Source organism: Myxocyprinus asiaticus, chromosome 9 (assembly GCF_019703515.2).
Source record: "Myxocyprinus asiaticus isolate MX2 ecotype Aquarium Trade chromosome 9, UBuf_Myxa_2, whole genome shotgun sequence".
In the NCBI taxonomy this organism is placed as follows: Eukaryota; Metazoa; Chordata; class Actinopteri; order Cypriniformes; family Catostomidae; genus Myxocyprinus; species Myxocyprinus asiaticus.
Window position 1 is genome coordinate 26126472 of NC_059352.1, and position 22709 is coordinate 26149180.

General features: G+C 43.8%; 1 protein-coding gene across 19 annotated transcripts in view; it reads right to left on the minus strand.

The window, feature by feature from the left end:
- The window catches only part of LOC127445611 (disks large homolog 1), a 234115-nt gene that overhangs the window by 147445 nt on the left and 63961 nt on the right, over nucleotides 1–22709 (minus strand). For all 19 annotated transcript variants that reach the window (XM_051705766.1, XM_051705770.1, XM_051705765.1 and 16 more), the window contains one exon: nucleotides 6241–6408. In XM_051705766.1, coding sequence (XP_051561726.1) covers nucleotides 6241–6408 — 168 coding nt within the window. The remainder of the gene's footprint in view (nucleotides 1–6240; nucleotides 6409–22709) is intronic.

Here is a 22709-nt window from a genome sequence, read left to right on the forward strand (position 1 = left end):
AAAATATAATTCCTTATTTTCTTTTTAAATGTGACCTGCACATGTTTTCGTGAGATTCATCCAATAAGGGTGTAGTACTTTCAGCTCTGTTTAACACATTTACCATACTTAAATCTATTTCACAAAAGGGCAAAGTTCGACAGACTTTCTACAACAATCAGCAAAGAAAATGCGAAAAAATTTGAAGATGCTGTGTGGGCCTATTCATTATAAATCTCCTTTTAAAAATGCTAAATATTCACTGACCCTGAAAGGTATCTCATTTGGCGAGTAAACAGAATCATTCACAGCTGAAATAATTAGTGTGACCACTAACGTAAGATACTGAATACGTAATCAAGCAAATCTTTCTCTTGCAAACGGGTTCACTCTACATCCATATTTAAAGAGCGCTGTCTGACTCCCGCAGAGAACAGAGTGTACAGCAGAACGGCCTCTGTGGACTGACTTTAATGCTTTAATGATGAGCAAGTAAACAAAGCTAACAGTGCAGAAGTCCATTTTTTAATAAGTAATGCTGTTTATTCTTGGTTGCCCATGTTGGGGCTTGGTATCTTTGCACACTTGACTGATACTGACCTTCTACAGTGAGCTGTCAGCCATAATACAGGCCATTACATGAATATGTAGTATATGCAGAAACTGACTATTTTAACCAATATTTGTGTATACTTTGCTTTGTACTTTTTGTGAATATTAGAGTACTGCATCATTAGCTTAGCAACATGCTAACATCAAATTGAAAATCAAAAGTTCATGGCAAATTTGCCGCAAATTGTCCATTGTTGCCAAAGGTTTGCCGGAGGTTCACCACTACCAGCAAAGAGCTGCAAACATCTGAAAAACATCTGCTGCGAATCAAAAGCTCATTTGCATGTGAAAATAATGAGCGGCACATTTTCTGCAAGTTTGCAGCTAAATACATTTTTTGTAAGGGAATCCATTGTCAAAAGTTGAGTCTTCCTTGCACTTCATGCAAATCAGGCCATTTTGTGGCTCTATTTCTGTTAGAATGCTTTTAAAAGTTCTTTTAATTTTATATGCTGTCTTAAAAATCCTGCATTCCTGCACGAAAATTGGAAAAAACAGTGAGATGTGGCGCAACGTTTGACAACTTCCATCTAAAAAATGCGTGTTTACATGGAAAAACTATTTAAAAACAGCGCAAATGGATGCAAAAGACGGCAGCTGCCAATGTAAGCAATAGAAATTAAGGCAGCTAAGTAGGGTCTGGAAAAGAGCTATTATTTTTAAAGAGCTGTTTGTGACCCATTTTCTCTGCAATGGACATAATATATTGCACACCATGCTGAACTTTACTAACACAACAAAGCAGCTAGGTTACATTACTTTGTCACAAGTTCAAATGTATAGCTCCAAACAGCATTGCAGGTAAAGTCTGCTCAATTAAGGATGTGCAAATCTACCAGTTTTCATAATAAACTAGTCGATTGGTTGTTTAAATTAATAGTCAACAAGTCAGTGTTAAGGATAATGTATAATTAGGCTCCGTTATGTTCACGTGACCCTGATCACACACATTCAGAGGGATATAGGGGCGCTAAGCGCAGCACTTTAAAATGGTAACAAATGGATTTTCAACAAATAAATAGGCTAAATAATTACAACATCATACTGTACAAAACTATCAAAGTAAGAAAAGTAAGAAATAAGAAAGGCTCCAATACATATCAGCATGAAATTGCTTATGCGCATCATGAACGCAGAATGACACGCTTCAACGTAACCAGAGTGCTTCAGGGTGATCCTTGCTGCACATTCAAAAGCACAGAAATGCTAGATAATATTGCGGGTACACATATATTTCACGACATTAAGCAGTTTAAACCTTTTTTACAGCAACTATTTATTTGAGCAGTGTCAGACAGAATCAGCAAAATATTTTGATGTCTCCACAGCACCTCACAAATATGAGTATTACTCAGAGCAGTTGATTGAAATCAAAGCATGTGAACGAAGCGGAGCAGTGTGACACTCTGCTCAGTTACCTGCTCCATGCACGTGCACTCCACCAAACCGCTCACGGCCCAAGCAAACGCTCCACTCAAGTACCACTCACCGGTAAATAAAGTTAGCTCAAATCCTGCTCCGACATTAAAGGTCTCTGTAGTATACTTGTTTCTGGGCACATACACAGGGGGGTGGCTACATTGGCCCGAGCAACTGCCCCTTTGCCCACATGGGCTGAGGTGCCCCTCTGGGTGAAATATAGGCTAGGCTATAGGCTGGCATTTATTAAATTATCAAATGCTTAGTAATGTACACATCTGAAATTATGTGATTGTATTGTCGTGTTTTATTATATAAAATCTCATTGTTTATTTTGTAATGGTTTGCAATGTCTGTTAGATAATCGGGTCAACCAGATCTTCGTTATCATTTGTAATCAGTCAAATATTTTTCTGTTAGCAAACATGCCATTGAACATCTTCAAATAATGCCTTACATTTTTTTTTCAGTTCTAAATTACCTTTATTTACTTTAAACAAGTCATCAAACATGCCTCTACAAGTGATAAAACATATGTGCGGTGGCGCAGAAACTCGCATATGCGCAAATTCACGCTTTTCAGATTAAACTGGACCTGAGTGACACAACCGACCCAAAAAAACACAATCTTTTCAACTTCAAAGTTGGTACGACTCATTTATGGCAATAATGAAAACATGGACTGGTACCAGGATATACAGGTAAAAGTGAAATTCATAATTGTTCTTCAGTTGTCACCATGGAATGATTATTATCCTACTGTAGATTTGATACATTAATAGGTTACTGTTGTAATGCTACCACACTTTAGGTCTGTAAACTGAGCAATTACTCATTCTAATTTTGTGTTTAGTTTTAAAGGGCTATTAAGTTATCCAGAAAAGAGCAGTGAATGTTTTTTACTCTTTTTCAGTATTGTTGCTTGATTAATATTCCCTACAATTTTATACAGTTGAAGTCAGTTCAAGTTTACATACACTTAAGTTGAAGTCATTAAAACTCATTTTTAACCACTCCACAGATTTAATATTATCAAACTATAGTTTTGGCAAGTCGTTTAGGACATCTACTTTGTGCATGACATGAGTAATTTTTCCAACAATTGTTTACAGACAGATTGTTTCATTTTTAATTGACTATATCACAATTCCAGTGGGTCAAATTTTTACATACACTAAGTTAACTGTGCCTTTAAGCAGCTTGGAAAATTGCAGAAAATTATGTCAAGCCTTTAGGCAATTAGCCAATTAGTTTCTGATAGGAGGTGTACTGAATTGGAGGTGTACTTGTGGATGTATTTTAAGGAATACCTTCAAACTCAGTGCCTCTTTGCTTGACATCATAGGAAAATCAAAAGAAATCAAAAGAAGTCTGTTTCATCCTTAAGAGCAATTTCTAAACACCTGAAGGTACCATGTTCATCTGTACAAACAATAGTATGCAAGTATAAACACCATGGGACCATGCAGCCATCATTCTTATCAGGAAGAGACGCATTTTGTCTCCTAGTGATGAACGTAGTTTGGTGCGAAAAGTGCAAATGAGTGAGTAAAACAAGTGAGTAAAATTAGTCCTATATCAACATAACCAGAAACGTTGCTCAGCAAGGAAGAAGCCACTGCTCCAAAACTGCCAAAAAAAGCCACACTACAGTTTGCAAGTGCACATGGGGACAAAGATCTTATTTTTTGGAGAAATGTCCTCTGGTCTGATGAAACAAACATTTAACTGTTTGGCCAAAATGACCATTGTTATGTTTGGAGGAAAAAGGGTGAGGCTTGCAAGCCGAAGAACACCATCCCACCCGTGAAGCATGGGGGTGGCAGGATCATGCAGGAGAGACTGGTGCACTTCACAAAATAGATGGCATTAGGAGGAAGGAAAATTATGTGGATATATTGAAGCAACATCTCAAGACATTAGCCAGGAAGTTAAAGCTCGGTCGCAAATGGGTCTTCCAAATGGACAATGACCCCAAGTATACCTCCAAAGTTGTGGCAAAATGGCTTTAGGACAACAAAGTCAAGGTTTTGGAGTGGCCATCACAAAGCCCTGGCTTGGTGCACTTGCAGGAGAGCCATGGCGTGCAGGGCAGAGGCTGCCTGTCCAGTGGCACCATACGCCTTAGCTGCCAGAGATGACGTAAACCTACAGGCCCTGGACGGGAGTCTTGGGTGGTTCCGCCAGATGGCGGCATTTTGCGGGCACAGGTGCACCGCAACCGCCTTATCCACCTGGGGAATTGCCGAGTACCCCCTGGCAGCCCCACCATCGAGGGTAGTGAGAGCGGAAGAGCTGAGAACCGGGTCTGGCCAGCTCCGCGTCGGCCTGCGACTTGGCACCCGAAGGTGGGAGCCCAGCCGAGTCCTCAGCATCAGACTGGACGAGCCTGCTCTCCGATGCTGCGATCGACAGCTCATCCTTTTCTCAAGCCCCGCATGAGACCGCAAACTCGCCCTGAGGGGAATGGGAGGTCCGTGGGGGGTTACCCGGCAGAGTGGCTCCCATTGGGATCCCCAAATTGCCCCCAGTGCTAACTGACAAGGCCTCATACCCGTAGGTAGAAGGACCGAGGCGGGGAGCCGCTGGGGTGGCTTTCCCTCTGACGAAAGAAAGCCGCGACCGCAATGTTGCCATGGTCATGTTCTCGCAGTGAGGACATGACCCATCCACGAACGCTGTCTCCGCGTGTGCAGTGCCCAAGCACGTAAGACAGCGTTCGTGGCCGCTGGAAGCGGAGAGGTAACGACCGCAACCAGGAATTAAACACAAATAGAGAGGCATTTTTAAAAAGACGCTCTCTGTGAGTGTCACTCTTTTAGAAGGAAAAATATACTCTTTTAGTAGAAGAATATATTCTTTTAACTGCTGAAGCGTCCAGGGGCGTTCTCTACACACCACCGGTTCACGAGGGGGAGAAACCACTGTAATGCGCTGTAAATCCAACAGCTTTCAAGGTGAATGGATCGGCAGAGTAATTCAGCTCACTGAATACAACCGCTCGGCTCCGAAGAGAAAATCTGAATGAGTGGCTGCGAGCCAGCTCCTTTTACACCCGTATGTCCGGGGGAGTGGCATGCAAATTCCACTCGCCAATTCCCATTGGCCTTTTCTCAAAGATCAGAGATGTTTGGGGCTCCCAAGGGCGACCCCTAGTGTCACAACATCGACACAACGTCGAGTGAGTGACAGATAGGGAACTACTCATTTAAGATCGAATGGTAGTGTAGCCTACAAGCTCACCTTTTTGCTGCACTACCATGTTCGTGTAGCACAACCTTGTGCTTTCTGGAAATGTGACGCATTCCAAAAGGAATATTTGGTAATTCTTACGGTCTCTCCACACTCCCTTTTGATTTCCTTATTCTTAACTTTGATTTATACTTTGCATTTATGTAGGCTATAAGGTTTGCAACTTCACTAAACAATGTTTGAACTCCCTCAGGCCTATTGCTTATTTCGCAGGTTCCCAAACCAGTATTTCACAAAGCGAATTCTGGGTTGAGCGAGCGGCACTGAGCAGCCTGAGCGAGCAGAGTAGAATCTTCAAAAAGGCACTCTCTGCTCAGGTGGAATTATCATCGCTCCGCTCACATGCTCTGATTGAAATGTATTGTTGATGAGGCGCTTTACTGTAACAACAGTGCATAAAAAGACTAAACACTAAAGCAATAAAGAAATCTTGCAGAGAGTTTTGCTGACTGTTACCATTCAGTTATCATTATGCAAAAAAATACTCTCCAAGAAGTTGTCTCTTAATTAATTTGAGAAATGCGTCTCCCTTTAAAACCACCACCACTCAAAATATTAATGTTTGTAGTCGACCCACTAATCGACTAGTTGGTTGTTGGACGACTAGTCAATTAGTCGACACCCTGGCACATCCCTACTGTGGCATAGGGCAGATTTATGACCAAGAAAATATTCAAGTGGCACAGACTTCAATCTTCACCAACTACACAACTTTCAACCTAAAACACTGAACTGAAATAATTATGGTAGATTTGATGCTCTACATTTAGTTAGCCGTATCTGGTCTTTTCCACTAAAGTGTCCCTAATTTAGTGTGTGTCAATGAAATGTAGGGTGTGTAAATATGTTTGTGCATGTAAACAGGACACTGATGGAGATTCTTTCACACACAACATTTATGCATGGTTACGGAGTACACAGTTGCACAAAATAGATGCCATGCAGCACAGAAATGTATCAGACAGCCAGAAATTTTACCTTCATAGGAGAGATGTGTGAATGGGAGACATAGCCATGTACATTCTCAATCTGTGAGATGTTCTTCTCTGACACCTGCACCAGCTCAGGAGGACGCATATCCCCGGGCATGTGAGGAGAGTTGTGTTCTGGAGGCGATGTGGTATCCTCATCCTGATATCTGTATTTCTAAAAAGAAGGAGAAAGAGAGAGTGTACAGTTATTCCTAAGACAAGACATTACACATATTGCTCGTAGTTACACTGAGTCAAACATTTGCACATGGACTTTTCATAAGCGATTGGAGGTTGTATGGTCAGTGAGCGGTAGAAATTAATCATAAAACCACAGATAAATGACAACCTGTGGTCACTGTAAAACTAGAAACACAACCGGTCACACTAGACCTCCTATTTTCAGAGAGTCCATCTTTACACTTCGGTTTAGCATGGCACAAAATGCTGAAAGCTGAAAGACCAAAACACTTCTTCGTTAATTGAACTGTAAAAAAGCATATGAATATACACATTAAAAATAATATTGATGCATACCGCGAGAAATAGAATCGCAATTCAATGATTAATCATTGTATCAGCACAGCACTATAGGTAAATTTGGCTAATACCAAGGATGGGAGAAATGCATATAATTCAATAAACACCAAACATACAAAATATAATTGCTTTTTCTATCTATAGTATAAAAAGGAATCTAAAAATTTTATTTGCTTAATTAATGCTAGTTAAATTTGAGTGTTGGATGTTAAAAATTCAGACTTAAAGGGATAGTTCACCCAAAAATTTTCTCACCATTTACCCTCATGCCATCCCAGATGTGTATGACTTTATTTCTTCAGCAGAACACAAACAAAGATGTTTGGAAGAATATCTCAGCTCTGTAGGTTGATACAATGAAAGTGGATGGTGATCAGCACTTTAAAGCTCCAAAAAGCACAGACAATCGTAGTAAAGGTAATCCATATGATGCCAGTGGTTAAAGCTACACTATGTAACTTTTGGCCCTCTAGCGGTTGAAACATAAAACTGCAAGTTAATTGCAGAGGAATACTTTAGGTCAGTTGTGGCGAATGAATCTCATGGTTTTGAGCTTTTGAGGACTCGGGAGATCACCTGCAGAGCGGAGTCATGACTAGCTATTTTCATGTTGATATTATGTAATTCACTTAAAAAAAATATATAACCGATATATTACTTTGAAGAAGTTTGATGATTATTAAAGCATTTTATTCACAACAAAACTAGGCATTAATGTTTGTATTGTATTACACCATGTTAAGAGGTGAAACTTGTGAAATGGCTGATATGAGTCCTATTGAAGGCACTCTTTTTTTAAATTACAATCTACAGCCTCAATGGACAATGCTAGTGAACTGTAATACTACAATAGTATGTCTATGCACTGCAAACAATAAAAGACTATAATATAAAAATGCAAAACAAGGACTGAATAATGATGAAATACTTTATTGAAAATAATGAAAATAATACGCAGAAATATGCAATATAACAACTACAATAATAAATGTTTTATTGTTTATTTGGAAGTAAAGTTACAACAGAGAGATGGTTACACACTAAACAAATTAATAAACATTACTGTGCTATGAAATTGGTACATTATAGACAACTTAAGATGAGCATAAATTAATGGGGAACCACCTTGTACCTATAGTGGCTTTTTAGATCTGTTTAAACATCTGTGTGACGAGGACGAGGGTATGGCCACGTGATGGAGCACGGCCGGCACTGAATCAGCTGATCAGTGGGAGAGCGAGATAAGGGGTGGCCAGAGACACTGATTCGGGAGAGAGAGAGACGCACACGATCACGTTGCATGTGTGTCTGTGTCCTTTTGTTTTATGTTGTTTTAAGTTAATTTATATCATTAAAGTTTATGTTTACTGTTCAGCCGGTTCCCGCCTACTCCTTGCCCATCCTTAGACTGTTACAGTGGTGCCGAAATCCGAGGGCGGAGGAGACGGGAACTGGCTCTTATTTCGCTCTCCCGCTGATCAGCTGATTCAGCACCGGCTGTGCTCCATCACGGCCCGTCCACGCCCTCCTCCTCATCACAATCTGCTAAAAGGATAAAATGGCAAGTGTCCGTGCATGGATTTATTGCTCCAAAAATACTTTATTGGCTTACACTTACTTGCAACGTTTATATCATTAGGCCTTCGTCAGGCATTTTTCTGCTAAGAGGACAATGTAAAGTGACAACAACTTGTGCAAAAACATTTAGAGACACAATTTAGGAATCTCGAAACTGCAGCAATGTTATAAAATACTCAGAAGTCATGAAAATTAGTAAGATTGTAACAGTAACTTCACTGAAAAAAACGTCTAGGTTACTGTTGTAACCCCCATTCCCTGATGGAGGGAACGAGACGTTGTGTCGATGTAGTGACACTAGGGGTCACTCTTGGGAGCCCCAAACACCTATGATGTTTGAGAAAAGGCCAATGAAAATTGGTGAGTGGAATTTGTATGCCACTCCCCCGGACATACGGGTATAAAAGGAGCTGGTGTGCAACCATTCATTCAGGTTTATGCTGAGGAGCTGAGACAGAGTCCCGGCGATCACAGCGGGTAGTTCAGTGTTGTGGCAAGAGGGACACAATGTCTCGTTCCCTCCATCAGGGAACGGGGGTTACAACAGTAACCTAGAAATTCCCTATCTGTCACTCACTCGACGTTGTGTCGATGTAGTGACACTAGGGGTCCCTATACGAAACGCCACAACCAGCTGAACTGTGTTACGTGGCTCGGCGGTGCAGGTGCAGACAGGCCACTGTATGCCAAGTAACAAGTGCACCGGCCCCATCGTAACCTTCCCAACACCCCGTGCACATCGTATGGACCCTCACCCCACGAAAGCATAAAGGGGGGGGGGGGCAGATGTGCCCACAATGGGAACAGGCCGCACCAACTGGTTCGGCCTTTTCTCTTCTTTCTTCTCCCGGAGAAAGAATTTGCTTGATTCCAGCTGGGGCCAAACATATTCGCGTCGGGGTAGGTGTCCTTGGTAAAAGACACTGCGGAGACCACACCCTGCCCGAAGGGGAGGTAATTGTGTGGAAATGCATCACATGGGCATGTGGAGGATGTCCCCATGGTAGGTCCTACCCGGAGGGGACGGAGCTTGACAAACACGGCAAACGATGGCAGAGAGGACTCTGCCCAAGGGGAGACATGGGTCTACCATCATGGAAACCGTACCATGGAAGATTATGTCATATGGGGTTACTGACAGGGAACCAATGCATATGGAGTACCTATCCCAGTACAGGGGCTGACCTGAACAGGGCATATTGACACAAGTACTGGGCCTGGCATCGAATTCCTCTGCCGAGTTTGCTTGCCGCAGGTGCTGAGGGAGGAATCCAGGGTTCACCGATCCCGAGAACTCATGTGGATGAAAGAGCGCATGTCTTCCTCTGGGGAAGGGGAAAGGCGATTGTGTGCCAGCGGTACACCCAGCCAGCTGCCCGCATCCTTACCTGTTTGTACCTACCAACACACGGGACGAAACTGGCTCAACCCGGAGATTATAAAATCTCGAAGGTATTGGGTGTTGTCCAGCCTGCTGCTCTACAGATGTCTGTTAGAAAGGTGCCGTTAGCACCTTTAGCTGATTTTTAATAGTTATCAGCTTACTGTTGTGCATGTAAACACACTCTATTCTTTCAGAATAGGAAGCACAAATTATTCAGCAGTGTCTTTTATCCACACATATCCATCTTGTCCAAGTGCCTTGTTGACCACAATACGCATGCCTGCCTCTAAGGCATTCCAAGAACATGGGTAAGCAAATGCAAGTCTTGAGGGAAGAAAAAGGGAACAGGCTCTTTATTGAAGGCAGATGATCAAAAAGTGGGAGTGGGACAACTTCTAATTTGGGGTCTTGTGTTGTTTAGTGTGACATCTCTGCTTCTGAGTAACACCGGGGGAACACTGAAGGGCGATTACTTTATTTGTTCATCTGGAAAGCTTCAATGCAGAATCCCAGTACCCCTACATGAGTTAAAAGTGAAAAGTGATTTTTATGCCATTTATTTAGCCTATATTTACAGGACAGTACAAGCAGATGTGGAGCTGAGAGAGGGGAGACGGGATCAGAACATGTCCAAGACCAGATTCGAAACTGGGTCCACATGAGCACAACAGCTTTTATATGTTGTGATCAAGCGTTCTACTTCTGTGCCATGGCTCTGACACGTAAAGTACATTTGAGTCAGGAATTTATGGTGATCATGCAAGGATAGCTATGATAGAAGGCAATATTTTCTATGAACGTATTTCTGTCAGCTCCTCACACAAAGCTACATTATGTCACACTATTAAATCACATTTTTAAAATGCAATACACAAAACAAACAGTCACAATAGTTTTGTAACAAAACCCACATATCAATATATCACATTGCCAGGCCACTGATGATTGTGATCAATCATTTCAATTAAAAGAAGTTTGCTACTACTACTCCTGACTTATACTTTGGAATAGGTTCACACAATACCGGAAGCTTAGATGAGTTTTTAGCTGAAATACGGCAACATGCCATGCAGATATTCCACTGCCTTGTTCCGAACCACTTAAAAGTTCCAAATGATTCTCAGTGGGCCACAAGCCAGTCAAATTGAAAGGTGAGTGTGAACCCAAAGCCACTGCTGGGAGAATAAGGGACAAATGGGGAGAAGTGCTGGATATGTTATTACACTGCTGACTGCTTCAATGCCTCTGCTCCAGGCTCACAGCTGCTGCCACTGTGGGGCCAGCTTGCCAGGATAATGAGCTACTCGGCTGGCTCAACAATCTTACTCTGTGCTGGTCCGTCCATGTTGGGCTAACGTCAGTGAAACCTAATAAATACAGAGAGATCACTCACGCAGCTATTCATGCAAGGAGGACAGGTTTCGAAAAACTTGACAGCAGTAAAAAACTGATTTTAGGCAGCCTTTACACAGACAATGTCATCTCTAAATACAATGTCACTGCCCTAGAGCAGAATGAACCTTGAGAAGTTCTCGGTTGATAGAAATTCAGAGTTATGTATGCTGTATGGACTCTTCAAGGAGTGGAAGGGTCCAGCCTCTGCTCCTCACGCCCTTTCTGTCTCAAGTCCAGCCATGCTGCTGTTAAGCTGTCAGCTCTTGTCTGTTTATCTGGCAGAAAACATACCCAGGCCTAGAGCTCAGCGAACACAGTACTTTATTATTCATGCTTCACCTTGAATATCTTCTGGAGAGCTCTGTAACTTGGCCCTAGCCAACCACTGCCGAAACAATCCACAAACTCACTCAAGTGTCATTTTTATTGTCAAACAATTGTGATTAACAATTTAATTGTCTATTTTATACATTTATACAATACACATACACATTAGGAAGTAATTTACTGTATTCTCATGTAACTATTTGAACTGAATTATTTTTCCCTTTGTAAACAAATACTGCACAGGGGTGGATTGACATTAAATATTCTAAATGTTAAAATATTTACAAAAATTTAAATAATTCTCTTTTTGCTCCACTTTGCTCCACTGGAGCCCAGTCAACCAAGCTATTATATTATTGTTATATAATTAGGGATGCACCAATATTAATACTTTTGGCTGATACAAATACCGATTTTAACAAAAAAAACTATAGGTCAATACAGATACTGATTCCGATATTTTTCCACTTACTTTATTTTGTCATCAGTTCAATATTTTACTTAGGAGTTATACTTTAAAAATGTACAAAGATGTACACAAGCTTTTTTACTATTCTAACAGTAAATAATTTTCATTGAACATGTATTGGATCTGTTGAACATGTGACAGGCCAAAAATATAAAGAGAGCCATGATGAAAGATGAAAAGATAGAGATACAAAACATTATAACATTACAATTGATATGAAAAAACTCCTGTTTTTGCAGTTCAAAACAACAGAACTCACATTTTACATGTATGTACTGTATAAGATAGAACATTACAAATTCATCCTATGCATATGTTGGACAATTTCACAGAAACATCAACCACATCATGGAAAACTAAAAAGTTTTAACCTAAGGAACAAAACTCCCTTTTATATTCTGTATTTTAGTGGTATAATGGATAATGCTGTTCAGACCACTAGAGGGTGCCACTTGCTCACACAGCACAGACTGAAGCGCTGAATGCAGACTATATTTTAAAATGCAACATTTTAAGGTTTAGTAATTGTGCAAGGCCATATTGTGATTTCGATCTTAATTCAATCAATCATGCAGCATTAATGGATGTTATACCAGTGTTTCAGAAGTCAAAGTCTGCTGGCTTCAAAGCAGTTTGGATGGTTTCTCTCATCATGTAGCCTATAGGTAGGCCTAAATGCCACTTTCACAATGGTCACGTCCGTTTATGGCATTTTTTTCCACGTTAATGTGAGAATGAGAAGGAATACAAATTAAACAATACAACAGGAGTGCCAACCCTTCTACATATTGTGGATATTATTATTTCTGAATTGTGCATTTGAATTCACAGTTCTTACAAATTGTTACTAATTTATTATAAATAAACCACAGGTTTTTCATATTGCCGTTTTCATGCTTATAACCGATATGCCGATGGATTTTAATATGGTAAATAATTGGCCAATAAATATTGGCAGCTGATACATCGGTGCATCACTAAATATAATATTAATGATGATGATGATCAGTTGCCTTGGCAGCGCTGATTCCCGCTGCCCGTGATTATTGGCAGCACCTGTATCCAATCTTCCTTTCACTTATATATGTTTTGTCTTCCTTGCTATAACGTTGTCTTTGTTTCCAGTCCAGTCGTGTTGTTCCTGTCTTTCCCAGTTGGTTTGTTTTCAGTTCTATTTTTGTCTTGCTGTTATTATTTTCTCCCTCGTGAGAGTTTTTGTTTATATTTAGTTGTGTTTTTTGTTTCAATAAAACCCCTTTTCATTGCCATCCTGCATCTTGGGTCGTTCCTCAAAAAAACCAACTGAACCGTTATGTGAACAGCATTTCTGTATTTCACTTAAACTTGCCTTATTTTGAGGGTAAAATGTGACTGGAATTTAAAGGAATAGCTGTATGCTGTATGCCATTTCAAACTAATAAGACTTTTTTTTTTTTTACAAAACACAAACTAAGATATATTATGTCTGTTTGTCCATACAATGCAAGTCATTGGGATCCAAAATGTAACTACTTTTTCACTATAAATATTGAGCTTGGAAGTTTTGGACCCCATTAACTTGCATCATACATCTATTTGTGTGTGTGTGTGTGTGTGTGTGTGTGTGTGTGTGTGCGCGTGGGATCACAGAAGAAATTCATATGAGTTTGAGACACCATAAAGGATGAGTAAACAATGACAGAACAATAATTTTTGGGTGGACTATTTCTTTGAAGTATACAATGATTGAGGTTATTTAAAATTAGATCAAGTAATTATAATCTGGCAATTATGTAATCACATTGTAGAGAATTACTTAGAGTTAAGCATCATTTGCATCATAAATGCATATTCAGCATAATTTGGGATGAGGGATAATGAAGTCTGACACGTTCACCTCATCTGAACCACAGAGAGCAGGTGTTACTGTAAACCCAGATGTGTGGCAATTCAGACAAAAGGTAAGCATTTCTTTAGCATTCTGTTGGACAATAAACTCTGAACAATAATAAAATGAATCCTAAGATTTTATTAACTGAGCCAGTTATACTGTATATACTGTAATTATCCTACTAGTGATGTTTACATTGTAGTTATCAACATTTCTATCTGGAGGAGCTTCTTTGTCAAATATAATAAAATATTCTGATTCATTTCAGTGGTCTATTTAAAAAAAAAAAAAAAGAAAACAAAATGAGTGCTGATATCAAAATGTGTCAGACTAGTTTTAAACACTTTCCTTGTCTCACGTTTTATTAGCATCTCTGATCAACACCTTAGTAGCAAAAATGGCATTAGAGTTGGTAAGTTTCATTCATTTCTGTAAATCAGTTCAAACTCATTAAAAATTCAGATTCAATGATTCATCACATCATTGCTCCAATATGTTCACGGAAACCCCATGTGACAATTTTTATGCATTAAAATGTTTAACAAAAAAATGTATGTGGGTTAATATTGCAATTTTTTACCATGTATTGTTATATTGATGCATATATTAATTATGATGCATTATTTCCTGTGTCCATTTAGTAAAAACATTCTGAAAACATGCCTTATTTTAAACTGGATTTTTACTGTATTTAAAATTCTTGCATGAAAGATTTTGAATCGCTTGATTGAAATGATGATTCGTCTTTGATTTACAGCCCAGCCCTTATGCCATCCTAAAAAGCCACCCAGTGTACTGTACTTCCTCTCCCAGTCTGCCCTTTTCCTGCAGTGCTTCACAGGATAGAAAGGAACAAGACATGAGATCATCAGATCCAATTTGGCTCGTACCTCAACCTGGGAGATAAATAAAGAGCTGACATCTAAACAGACAGTGTGCCGTGAGCAGAATTAAAATGATTTCTGCCTCTTGTCTCTCTAACAACCCCCCCAACAGCTGTCCCCACTGCAATACCTAAAATTAAACATTCAAAGTGATTTGCTACTGATAATCCAGAACTGAGTTAGCCTGAATTCTGTTGCCCGGATAACACAAACACACATGACACAATTCAGCCACTGAATAAATAAATATAAAAGCATATAGAAAATAAAGGAACAATAAGCACAATGGGTCTCTACAAGTTCCTCGAAATAAAATGGTCTGAACAACCCAAAAGGAATTTCTAGAAGTGATTAACATGCAAAAAAAAAAAAAAAAAAAAAAAGTTAACAAGTTAAGCTCAATTGACAGCATTTGTGGCATAATGTTGAGTACCACTAAAAATTATTTCGACTCCTCCCTCCTTTTCTTTGAAAAAAGCAACAATTGAGGTTACAGTGAGGCACTTACAATGGAAGTAAATGGGGCCAATTTTTGGAGGGTTTAAAAGCAGCTTGCGCTTCGTCAGGGAAGTAATACCGCAGCTGAATTCGCTCTGGCTTTTCGCACTCTCGCTGCACAAACTTTTTGGGTGGAAGACACATTAAAACTGCTGTTTCGTCAAGGATTAAACACAGATGTGCAATCAGAGCTGGCCTGCCGTAATGAAGGCAGAACCCTGGACCAATTCACTGACCTCGCTATTCATATTAACAATCTCATTCGCTCCAGGAGACTTTCTTCCCTGGGCAGAGTATGCGAAGAACTCGATCCTCAAACCCTGCACTAAATGAATGCCCTTTCAGTGTGTTTTGCGGTTCCAACCTCCTCTATTTCCATGGTCTGGCGAACCGTCCGAAGTGCCTGCTGAGAACGACTGGTTTCGATGAAGTGAGGCTGTTTGGGACCAAACACATGTCCATCTACAACCTGCCATAAACGGGGGAAAAGAGCAAGCTGACTGCCATCATCATCCCAGTCCCAACTACACTCCAGGACAGTGTGTGTGGCTTTCAACCCAGGACCTTCGTCTATACTTAACTTGCAAGAAACTCAGTCCCAGGTATGTGGGTCCCTTCAAAATTTTGAGACAAATTAATCCTGTATCATATCGCCTCCAGTTACCTGCTAATTATCGTATTTCTCCCACTTTCCATGTCTCTGTGCTGAAACCTGCCGGTGGTCCGAGGGTGGAAGAGGAAGGCGGTGACTCAGGCCCCCCACCGCAAACATTTCTTGTGCGAGATCTGCTAGATTCCAGACGTCAGGGAAGCCAGATCCAATATCTGGTAAATTGGGAGGGGTACGGTCCAGAGGAGAGGTCCTGGGTCAAGGCGGATGATATCCTCGACCCCAATCTCATCGCAAAATTTCATAGCACTCACCCGGAGAAACCGGCCCCTCGACCTCGAGGAAGACCCCGACATCGGATGTGCTCACGCGTCAGGAGCCGCTCACAGGGGGAGGGCTCTGTCATGAACGCCAGTGAAGATTCCTTACTCGGCCACCGGAGGTCTCCCTCACCTGAGTATTAACATTGGACTACATTTCCCAAGTACCCGCATACCTGGACTGATTACTGCATACCTGTTCCACATCACTCAGACCATATAAGCCCTGTGTGTTTGTTCACTCGTTGCGAAGTCTTGTTTGCCTCGGCTACATTTCTGAGCGTTATTATTTCCTGTGTTATTCTACCTATGTATGACTCTGCCTTGGATTACCTCTTTACGTATGTTTGCTGCCTGCCTACCATTGTATTTGCCTGGACTATTTCTATTGATGTTTGCTGCCTGTTTCACCATGTTACTGCTCTGCCTCTGATATTGTTGATTGCCCTGGTTATTCGACCCATGCTTGTCTGTACTCTTTACCTGCTGTATTAAATAAACCGCACATGGATCCCACTCAACCTGAGTCATTGTTACACATATAATTTTACAAAAGCACTTACATATATTTTTCTGTTACAACGTATGTATTATTTGAGCTGTAAAGTTGTTTAAATTGTCATTTTACAGTCATTTTAGGGTTTGTTGACATTACATCATCATGGCAAAGTTGTAAAGCTGGATATAACTTCTCACAGAAAAGTTTAGTAAGCTACTTTAAAAAAAAACAGGTCACCAGACACTACCCCATCTTCCATTAGTTGGACGAACAGCTAAGGTCTACGACATGTGCTACGACTGCTGTGAGATACTGGACTATTTCTCCTCAGAAGTTTAGGCACATAAAGATGTCTTTATATTCCTTCAGACTCGAGTAATACAAATGCAGGTATCTCCAGACCTCCTCACACATGCGTTCTTGACGTGCACATCATCCACTGTTGTTTTTTCCACATTCATCTCCTGTAGTTTAGTGCCGATTACATCTTCTAGCGCTTCTTCATGACAGCAATGGCTCAAATGTGAGTGTTGTCACCTTGTAGACCCACTAATTAGTGAACATAATTCCAGGCGCATGTGCATACTGCACATTTAAAGACGCATGGTTAGGAAAAGCGGGATGCATGTATTCAGCGCTTGAGAACTCTGCTGATGACGAAATTTGTGTCTGTACGCATTCTGTCTGCAGATGTCCAATGTTCAGGTCTGACCGAGGTATACTTTGGGCTTTACTCTTCCCAAACTGTTTTTTTATTTTTTTATTTTGTGTGTCACATACAGTGCACTATAATTTCACTGCTCTTCATTAGCATCATCACTGAAGTGAACTTCATTAAATTTGCATTGTGAAGGAATGGCGATTGGATTTATATCAGTTTTGTGGTGACACATCTAGTGGCCAAGTTTAAATGCAATGTGTATACTTAATCGGACAGCAATCCAATCAATCAACAAAACGCAAGCTTTAAATAGCCACGTGGTTATCAATGCACATTAAACTGGCATAGGAGAATGTATTTCACATAAACATATCACCTTTAATTTTGCTTCTTTTAAATTATATGACACATTATATTAAGTCTTCCATGATTAAGCACTGGTTAAAAACAAAAAGAGACAAAACAAAGTGTTGAAAGGTATCAGTGCACATGCACAAATCATAAAAAAACAAAGCACAAATTTTGTTTTCTTTACACATCAAAAAGAAGATGGCTGTCTGTTTTTTGGCATCTCTCCCTTGAGATGACTATAATTAACTAGCAGGAAGGCAGCTGTTCCTTCATCAGAAAGCTCTGTTTCACCATGACTATTCAAACTGGGCGAAATGGGAATAAAAGCCAAGAGGAAAAGCAAAAGAGTGTTTGTGCTGTATGAAGACAGTGGTTTACACACAACAAAGAAAATCAGAGTAATGAAAAAGCAAAATGAAAGGAGAGAAGGACAAAAATATGTATTATTATAATGAAGATTGTTTCTGAGTTAATAAGCCTAAAGATGCAGTCAAACTAGATTTTGTTTTACAATCATATCACCCAGACATATCACCCTGCAGCTCTTGCCTAGTTGCCCACTAAAGCTAAGCAGGGTGCCTGGCCAGTACCTGAATGGGAGACCTCTTGAGGAATACTATGGTTCCCTATCTGTCACTCACTCAACGTTGTGTCGATGTAGTGACACTAGGGGTCACTCTTGGGAGTCCCAAACACCTCTGCTTTTTGAAAAAAGGCCAATGGGAATTGGCGAGTGGAATTTGCATGCCAATCCCCCGGACATACGGGTATAAAAGGAGCTGGCTTGCAACCACTTATTCAGACTTTCTCTTCGGAGCCGAGTGGTTGCATTCAGTGCACTGAAACTCTCTACCGTTCACCTCAGCGGCTTCTCCCCCTCTGCACCACTGGAGTGCAGAGAATGCCCCTGGGCGCTTAGGCAGAACAAAAGAAAAGATTATATTCTAAAAGAATATATTTTCAACTCTAAAAGAGCGGCACACACGGAACGTCTTTTTAAAGATGCCTTTCCGTTTGTGTGTTATTCCTGGTTGCGGTCATTATCTCTCCGCTTCTGACGGTCTTACGTGTCTGGGCGCTGCCTACGCGGAGACATCGTTCATGGATGGGTATTGTCCTCATTGCGAGAACATGACCATGGCAACGCTGCAGTCGCGGCTTGCCTTCGTAAGAAAGCAAGCCACCCCAGTGGCTCCCCGCCTCGGCCCTTCTACCCACGGGTATGAGGCCATGTCGGTTAGCACTGAGGCGATGAGTTATTGAGCACAGCATCGGAGAGCAGGCTCGTCCAGTCTGATGCGGAGGCTTCGGCTGGGTTTCCTCCTTCGGGTATGGTGGCCCAGTCTCAGGCCAACGTGGAGCTGACGGACATGCTTTCCCGGGCGACCACGAGCGTCGGACTAGAGTGGAACCCTCCACTCTCCCCTGAACCATCGTGGCTCGATGATTGTTCCTGGGCCCAGAGTGCCACTCACGACCACACCCCACCCCGGTCCCTTTCTTCCCGGAGGTGTACGTGGAGCTGTCAAGATCGTGGGGGGCACCTTTTACTACCCGTTCCCAGTCTTTCAGCTCCCCTGCTCTCACTATCCTCGATGGTGGGGCAGCCAGGGGGTATTGCGGTGATCCCCCAGGCGGATAATGCGCTCACGGTGCACTTGTGCCCGCAGAGCGCTGCCACCTGGCGCAGGCGCCCAAAGCTCCCATCCAGGGCCTGTATGTTTACGTCGTCCCTGATGGCTAAGTCCTACGGTGCCGCTTGACAAGCCACCTCCGCCCTGCACGCCATGGCTCTCCTGCAGGTACACCAAGCCAAGGCGCTAAAAGAGCTGCACGAGGGTAGTTCTGACCCAGGATTGATGCAGGAACTGCGCTCGGTGACCGACCTCGCTCTCCGGGTGACGAAGGTCACGGCGCGGTCTCTCGGGCAGGCGATGTCCACCCTGGCTGCCCAGGAGCACCACCTTTGGCTCAACCTGATCGAGATGAGAGAGGCTGACAAGGCACGTTCCTTGACGCCCTCATTTCCCAGGTTGGCCTGTTTGGTGACACCGTCGAGGACTTTTCCCAGCAGTTCTCAGCAGTGAAGAAGCAGATGGAGGCTATACAACACATCCTGCCCCGGCGCAGCTCAAGACCCAGCACCCCGTCTGCTCGTCACCAAGGGCGTCCTCCTGCAGCAACAACACCGGCTCTGCCGCAGCCCGCCCCCATGGCCCGGCCCCGGCGTGGAGCCCACCGCAGGAAGCAGACGCCACCCGTCTCACGGCCGGCCACCAAGAACCCAGGGACGAGAAGACCAGCTTCTCTGGAGCTGGTGGACAGCCCACTCCATCCCCCGGTGGAGGGCCTTTTGTTTAGTTTTTTGCCGCATGCCCAAGAGGCTGCGATACCCAAAAGTTCGACAAAAGAGCAGTTTTCTTGTTTCCTGGGTCACATATCCGGTGTGCACAGCCATCGTCACGACCGCTGTCCACCGTCCCATTTCGGCAGGTTTGGTGCTCCAGCGGCGGACCCCCTGCCCCTGTGTGCCCAGTTGTGGCACAAACATGCCCACACCGGGTTGGTTCCGACGGACTACAGGGACGGTATTCCTACTCAGCCAATCTTATGGTGGACGGCAGGAGCCAGGTGAGTGCTTCGATGTCCCTGGACTCAGCATGGCCACGGGGCTTGAGCCCCCTCGACGTTGCGCCTCAGGCTCCGCCGCGAGGCCCCACCCACCGGTACGTCCGACGTGATTGTCCCCATGGTCCCCCTCGCCCGGAGTTTGGACACGTGGCACACGCTTTCCAACCCGTCGCAATGGCTGACCCGGACCATCTGACTCGGCTAAGTGATTCAGTTCGTCAGGTGCCCGCCCAGGTTCAGCAGCATCCGCTTCACCTTGGTGAAGGGCGAGAACACCGCTACCTTGCGTGCGGAGAATGCTACCCTTCTACGGAAGGGTGCGATAGAGCCTGTCCCTCCGGCCGAGATGAAGAGGGGGTTTTACAGCCCCTACTTCATCGTATCGAAGAAAGGCGGTGGGTTGCGACCAATCCTGGACCTGTGAGTACTGAACCAGGTTTTGCACAGACTCCCGTTTAAGATGCTGACGCAAAAACGCATTCTAGCGAGCGTCTTGGTCTTACCTCGACGCAGACACTTCCTGCGGATTGCTTTCGAAGGCCAGGCGTACCAGTACAATGTCCTGCCCTTCGGCCTGTCCTTGTCCCCTCACGTCTTCACAAAGGTCGCAGAGGCAGCCCTTGCCCCGCTAAGGGAAGTGGGCATCCGCATCCTCAACTATCTCAATGACTGGCTAATCCTAACTCACTCTCGGGATGTATTGTGTGTGCACAGGGACCTGGTGCTCATGCACCTCAGCCGACTGGGGTTTTCGGGTCAACTGTGAAAAGAGCAAGCTCGCCCCGGCTCAGAGCATCTCTTTTCTCAGCCTGGAGTTGGACTCAGTCTCGATGACGGCGCGCCTCACGAACGAGCGTGCACAGTCGGTGCTGAACTGTCTGAAGCCTTTCAGATGGAGGACAGCAGTTCCACTGAAACTTTTTCAGAGGCTCCTGGGGCATATGGCATCCTCAGCAGTGGCCACACTGCTCAGATTGATGCATATGAGACCGCTTCAGCACTGGCTTCAGACTCGAGTCCCGAGATGGGCATGGCACCGCAGGACACATTGCATGGTCGTCACGCTGATCTGTCGCTGCCTCTTTAGCCCTTGGGACCGACTGGACTCCTGGACTGGCTCGCGGCTGCATTGGCACATCAACTGCCTCGAGTTGTTGGCAGTACTGCTCGCCCTGCAGAGTTTCCGGCCATTGATCCAGGACAAGCACGTGTTGGTCCAGATGGACAACATGGCGACGGTAGCATACATCAACCGTCAAGGTGGTCTACGCTCCCGTTGCATGTCACAACTTGCCCGCTGTCGCCTCAAGTCTCTGCGAGCCACTCACATTCCGGGCGATCTCAACACTGCGGCGGATGCGCTGTCATGACAGGTTATGCTCAGGGGAGAATGGAGACTCCACCCCCAGGTGGTCCAGCTGATTTGGAGTTGATTCGGTTGAGAACAGGTTGACCTGTTTGCTTCCCGGGAATCCGCCCTCTGCCCACTTTGGTACGCCCTGACCGAGGCACCCCTCAGAATAGATGCACTGGTACACAGCTGGCCCCGGGACTACGCAAATATGCGTTTCCCCCACTGAGCCTACTTGCACAGACCCTGTGCAAGGTCAGGGAGGACGAGGAGCAGGTCATCCTAGTAGCACCCTACTGGCCCACCCAGACGTGGTTCTCGGACCTCACGCTCCTCGCAACAGCCCCCCCCCGGCGAATTCCCCCGAGGAAGGACCTTCTTTCTCAGGGACGGGGCACCAACTGGCACCCAGGATCAGACCTCTGGAATCTCCATGTCTGGCCCTTGGACAGGATGCAGAAGATCTAAATGGCCTACCACCCGCGGTGGTAGACATGATCACTCAGGATAGGGCTCCCTCTACAAGGCGCCTGTATGCCTTGAAGTGGAGTCTGTACGCTAAGTGGTGTTCTTCCCGACGCAAAGACCCCCAGAGATGTGCAGTCAGATCGGTGCTTTCCTTGCTGCAGGAGAGGTTGGAGTGGCGGCTGTCTCCCTCCACCTTGAAGGTGTATGTAGCCACCATTTTGGCACATCACAATGCAGTGGATGGTAAGTATTTGGGGAAGCACAACTTGATCATCAGGTTCCTGAGAGGTGCTAGGTGGTTGAATCCCCCAAGACCTCGCCTCATCCCCTGTAGTCCTTTGGGGTCTACGGGGAGCTCCCTTTGAGCCCCTGGAGTCAGTTGAGCTTAAGGCACTCTCTTTGAAGACTGCCCTCCCGACTGCGCTCACTTCCATCAAGAGGGTAGGGGAACTGCAGGTGTTTTGTGTCAGTGAATCATGCCTGGAGTTCGGTCCGGGTTACTCTCACGTGATCCTGAGATCCCGACCGGGCTATGTGCCCAAGGTTCCCACGACCCCTTTTAGGGATCAGGTGGTGAACCTGCATGCGCTGCCCCAGGAGGAGGCAGACCCAGCCTTGGCATTGCTGTGTCTGGTGCGTG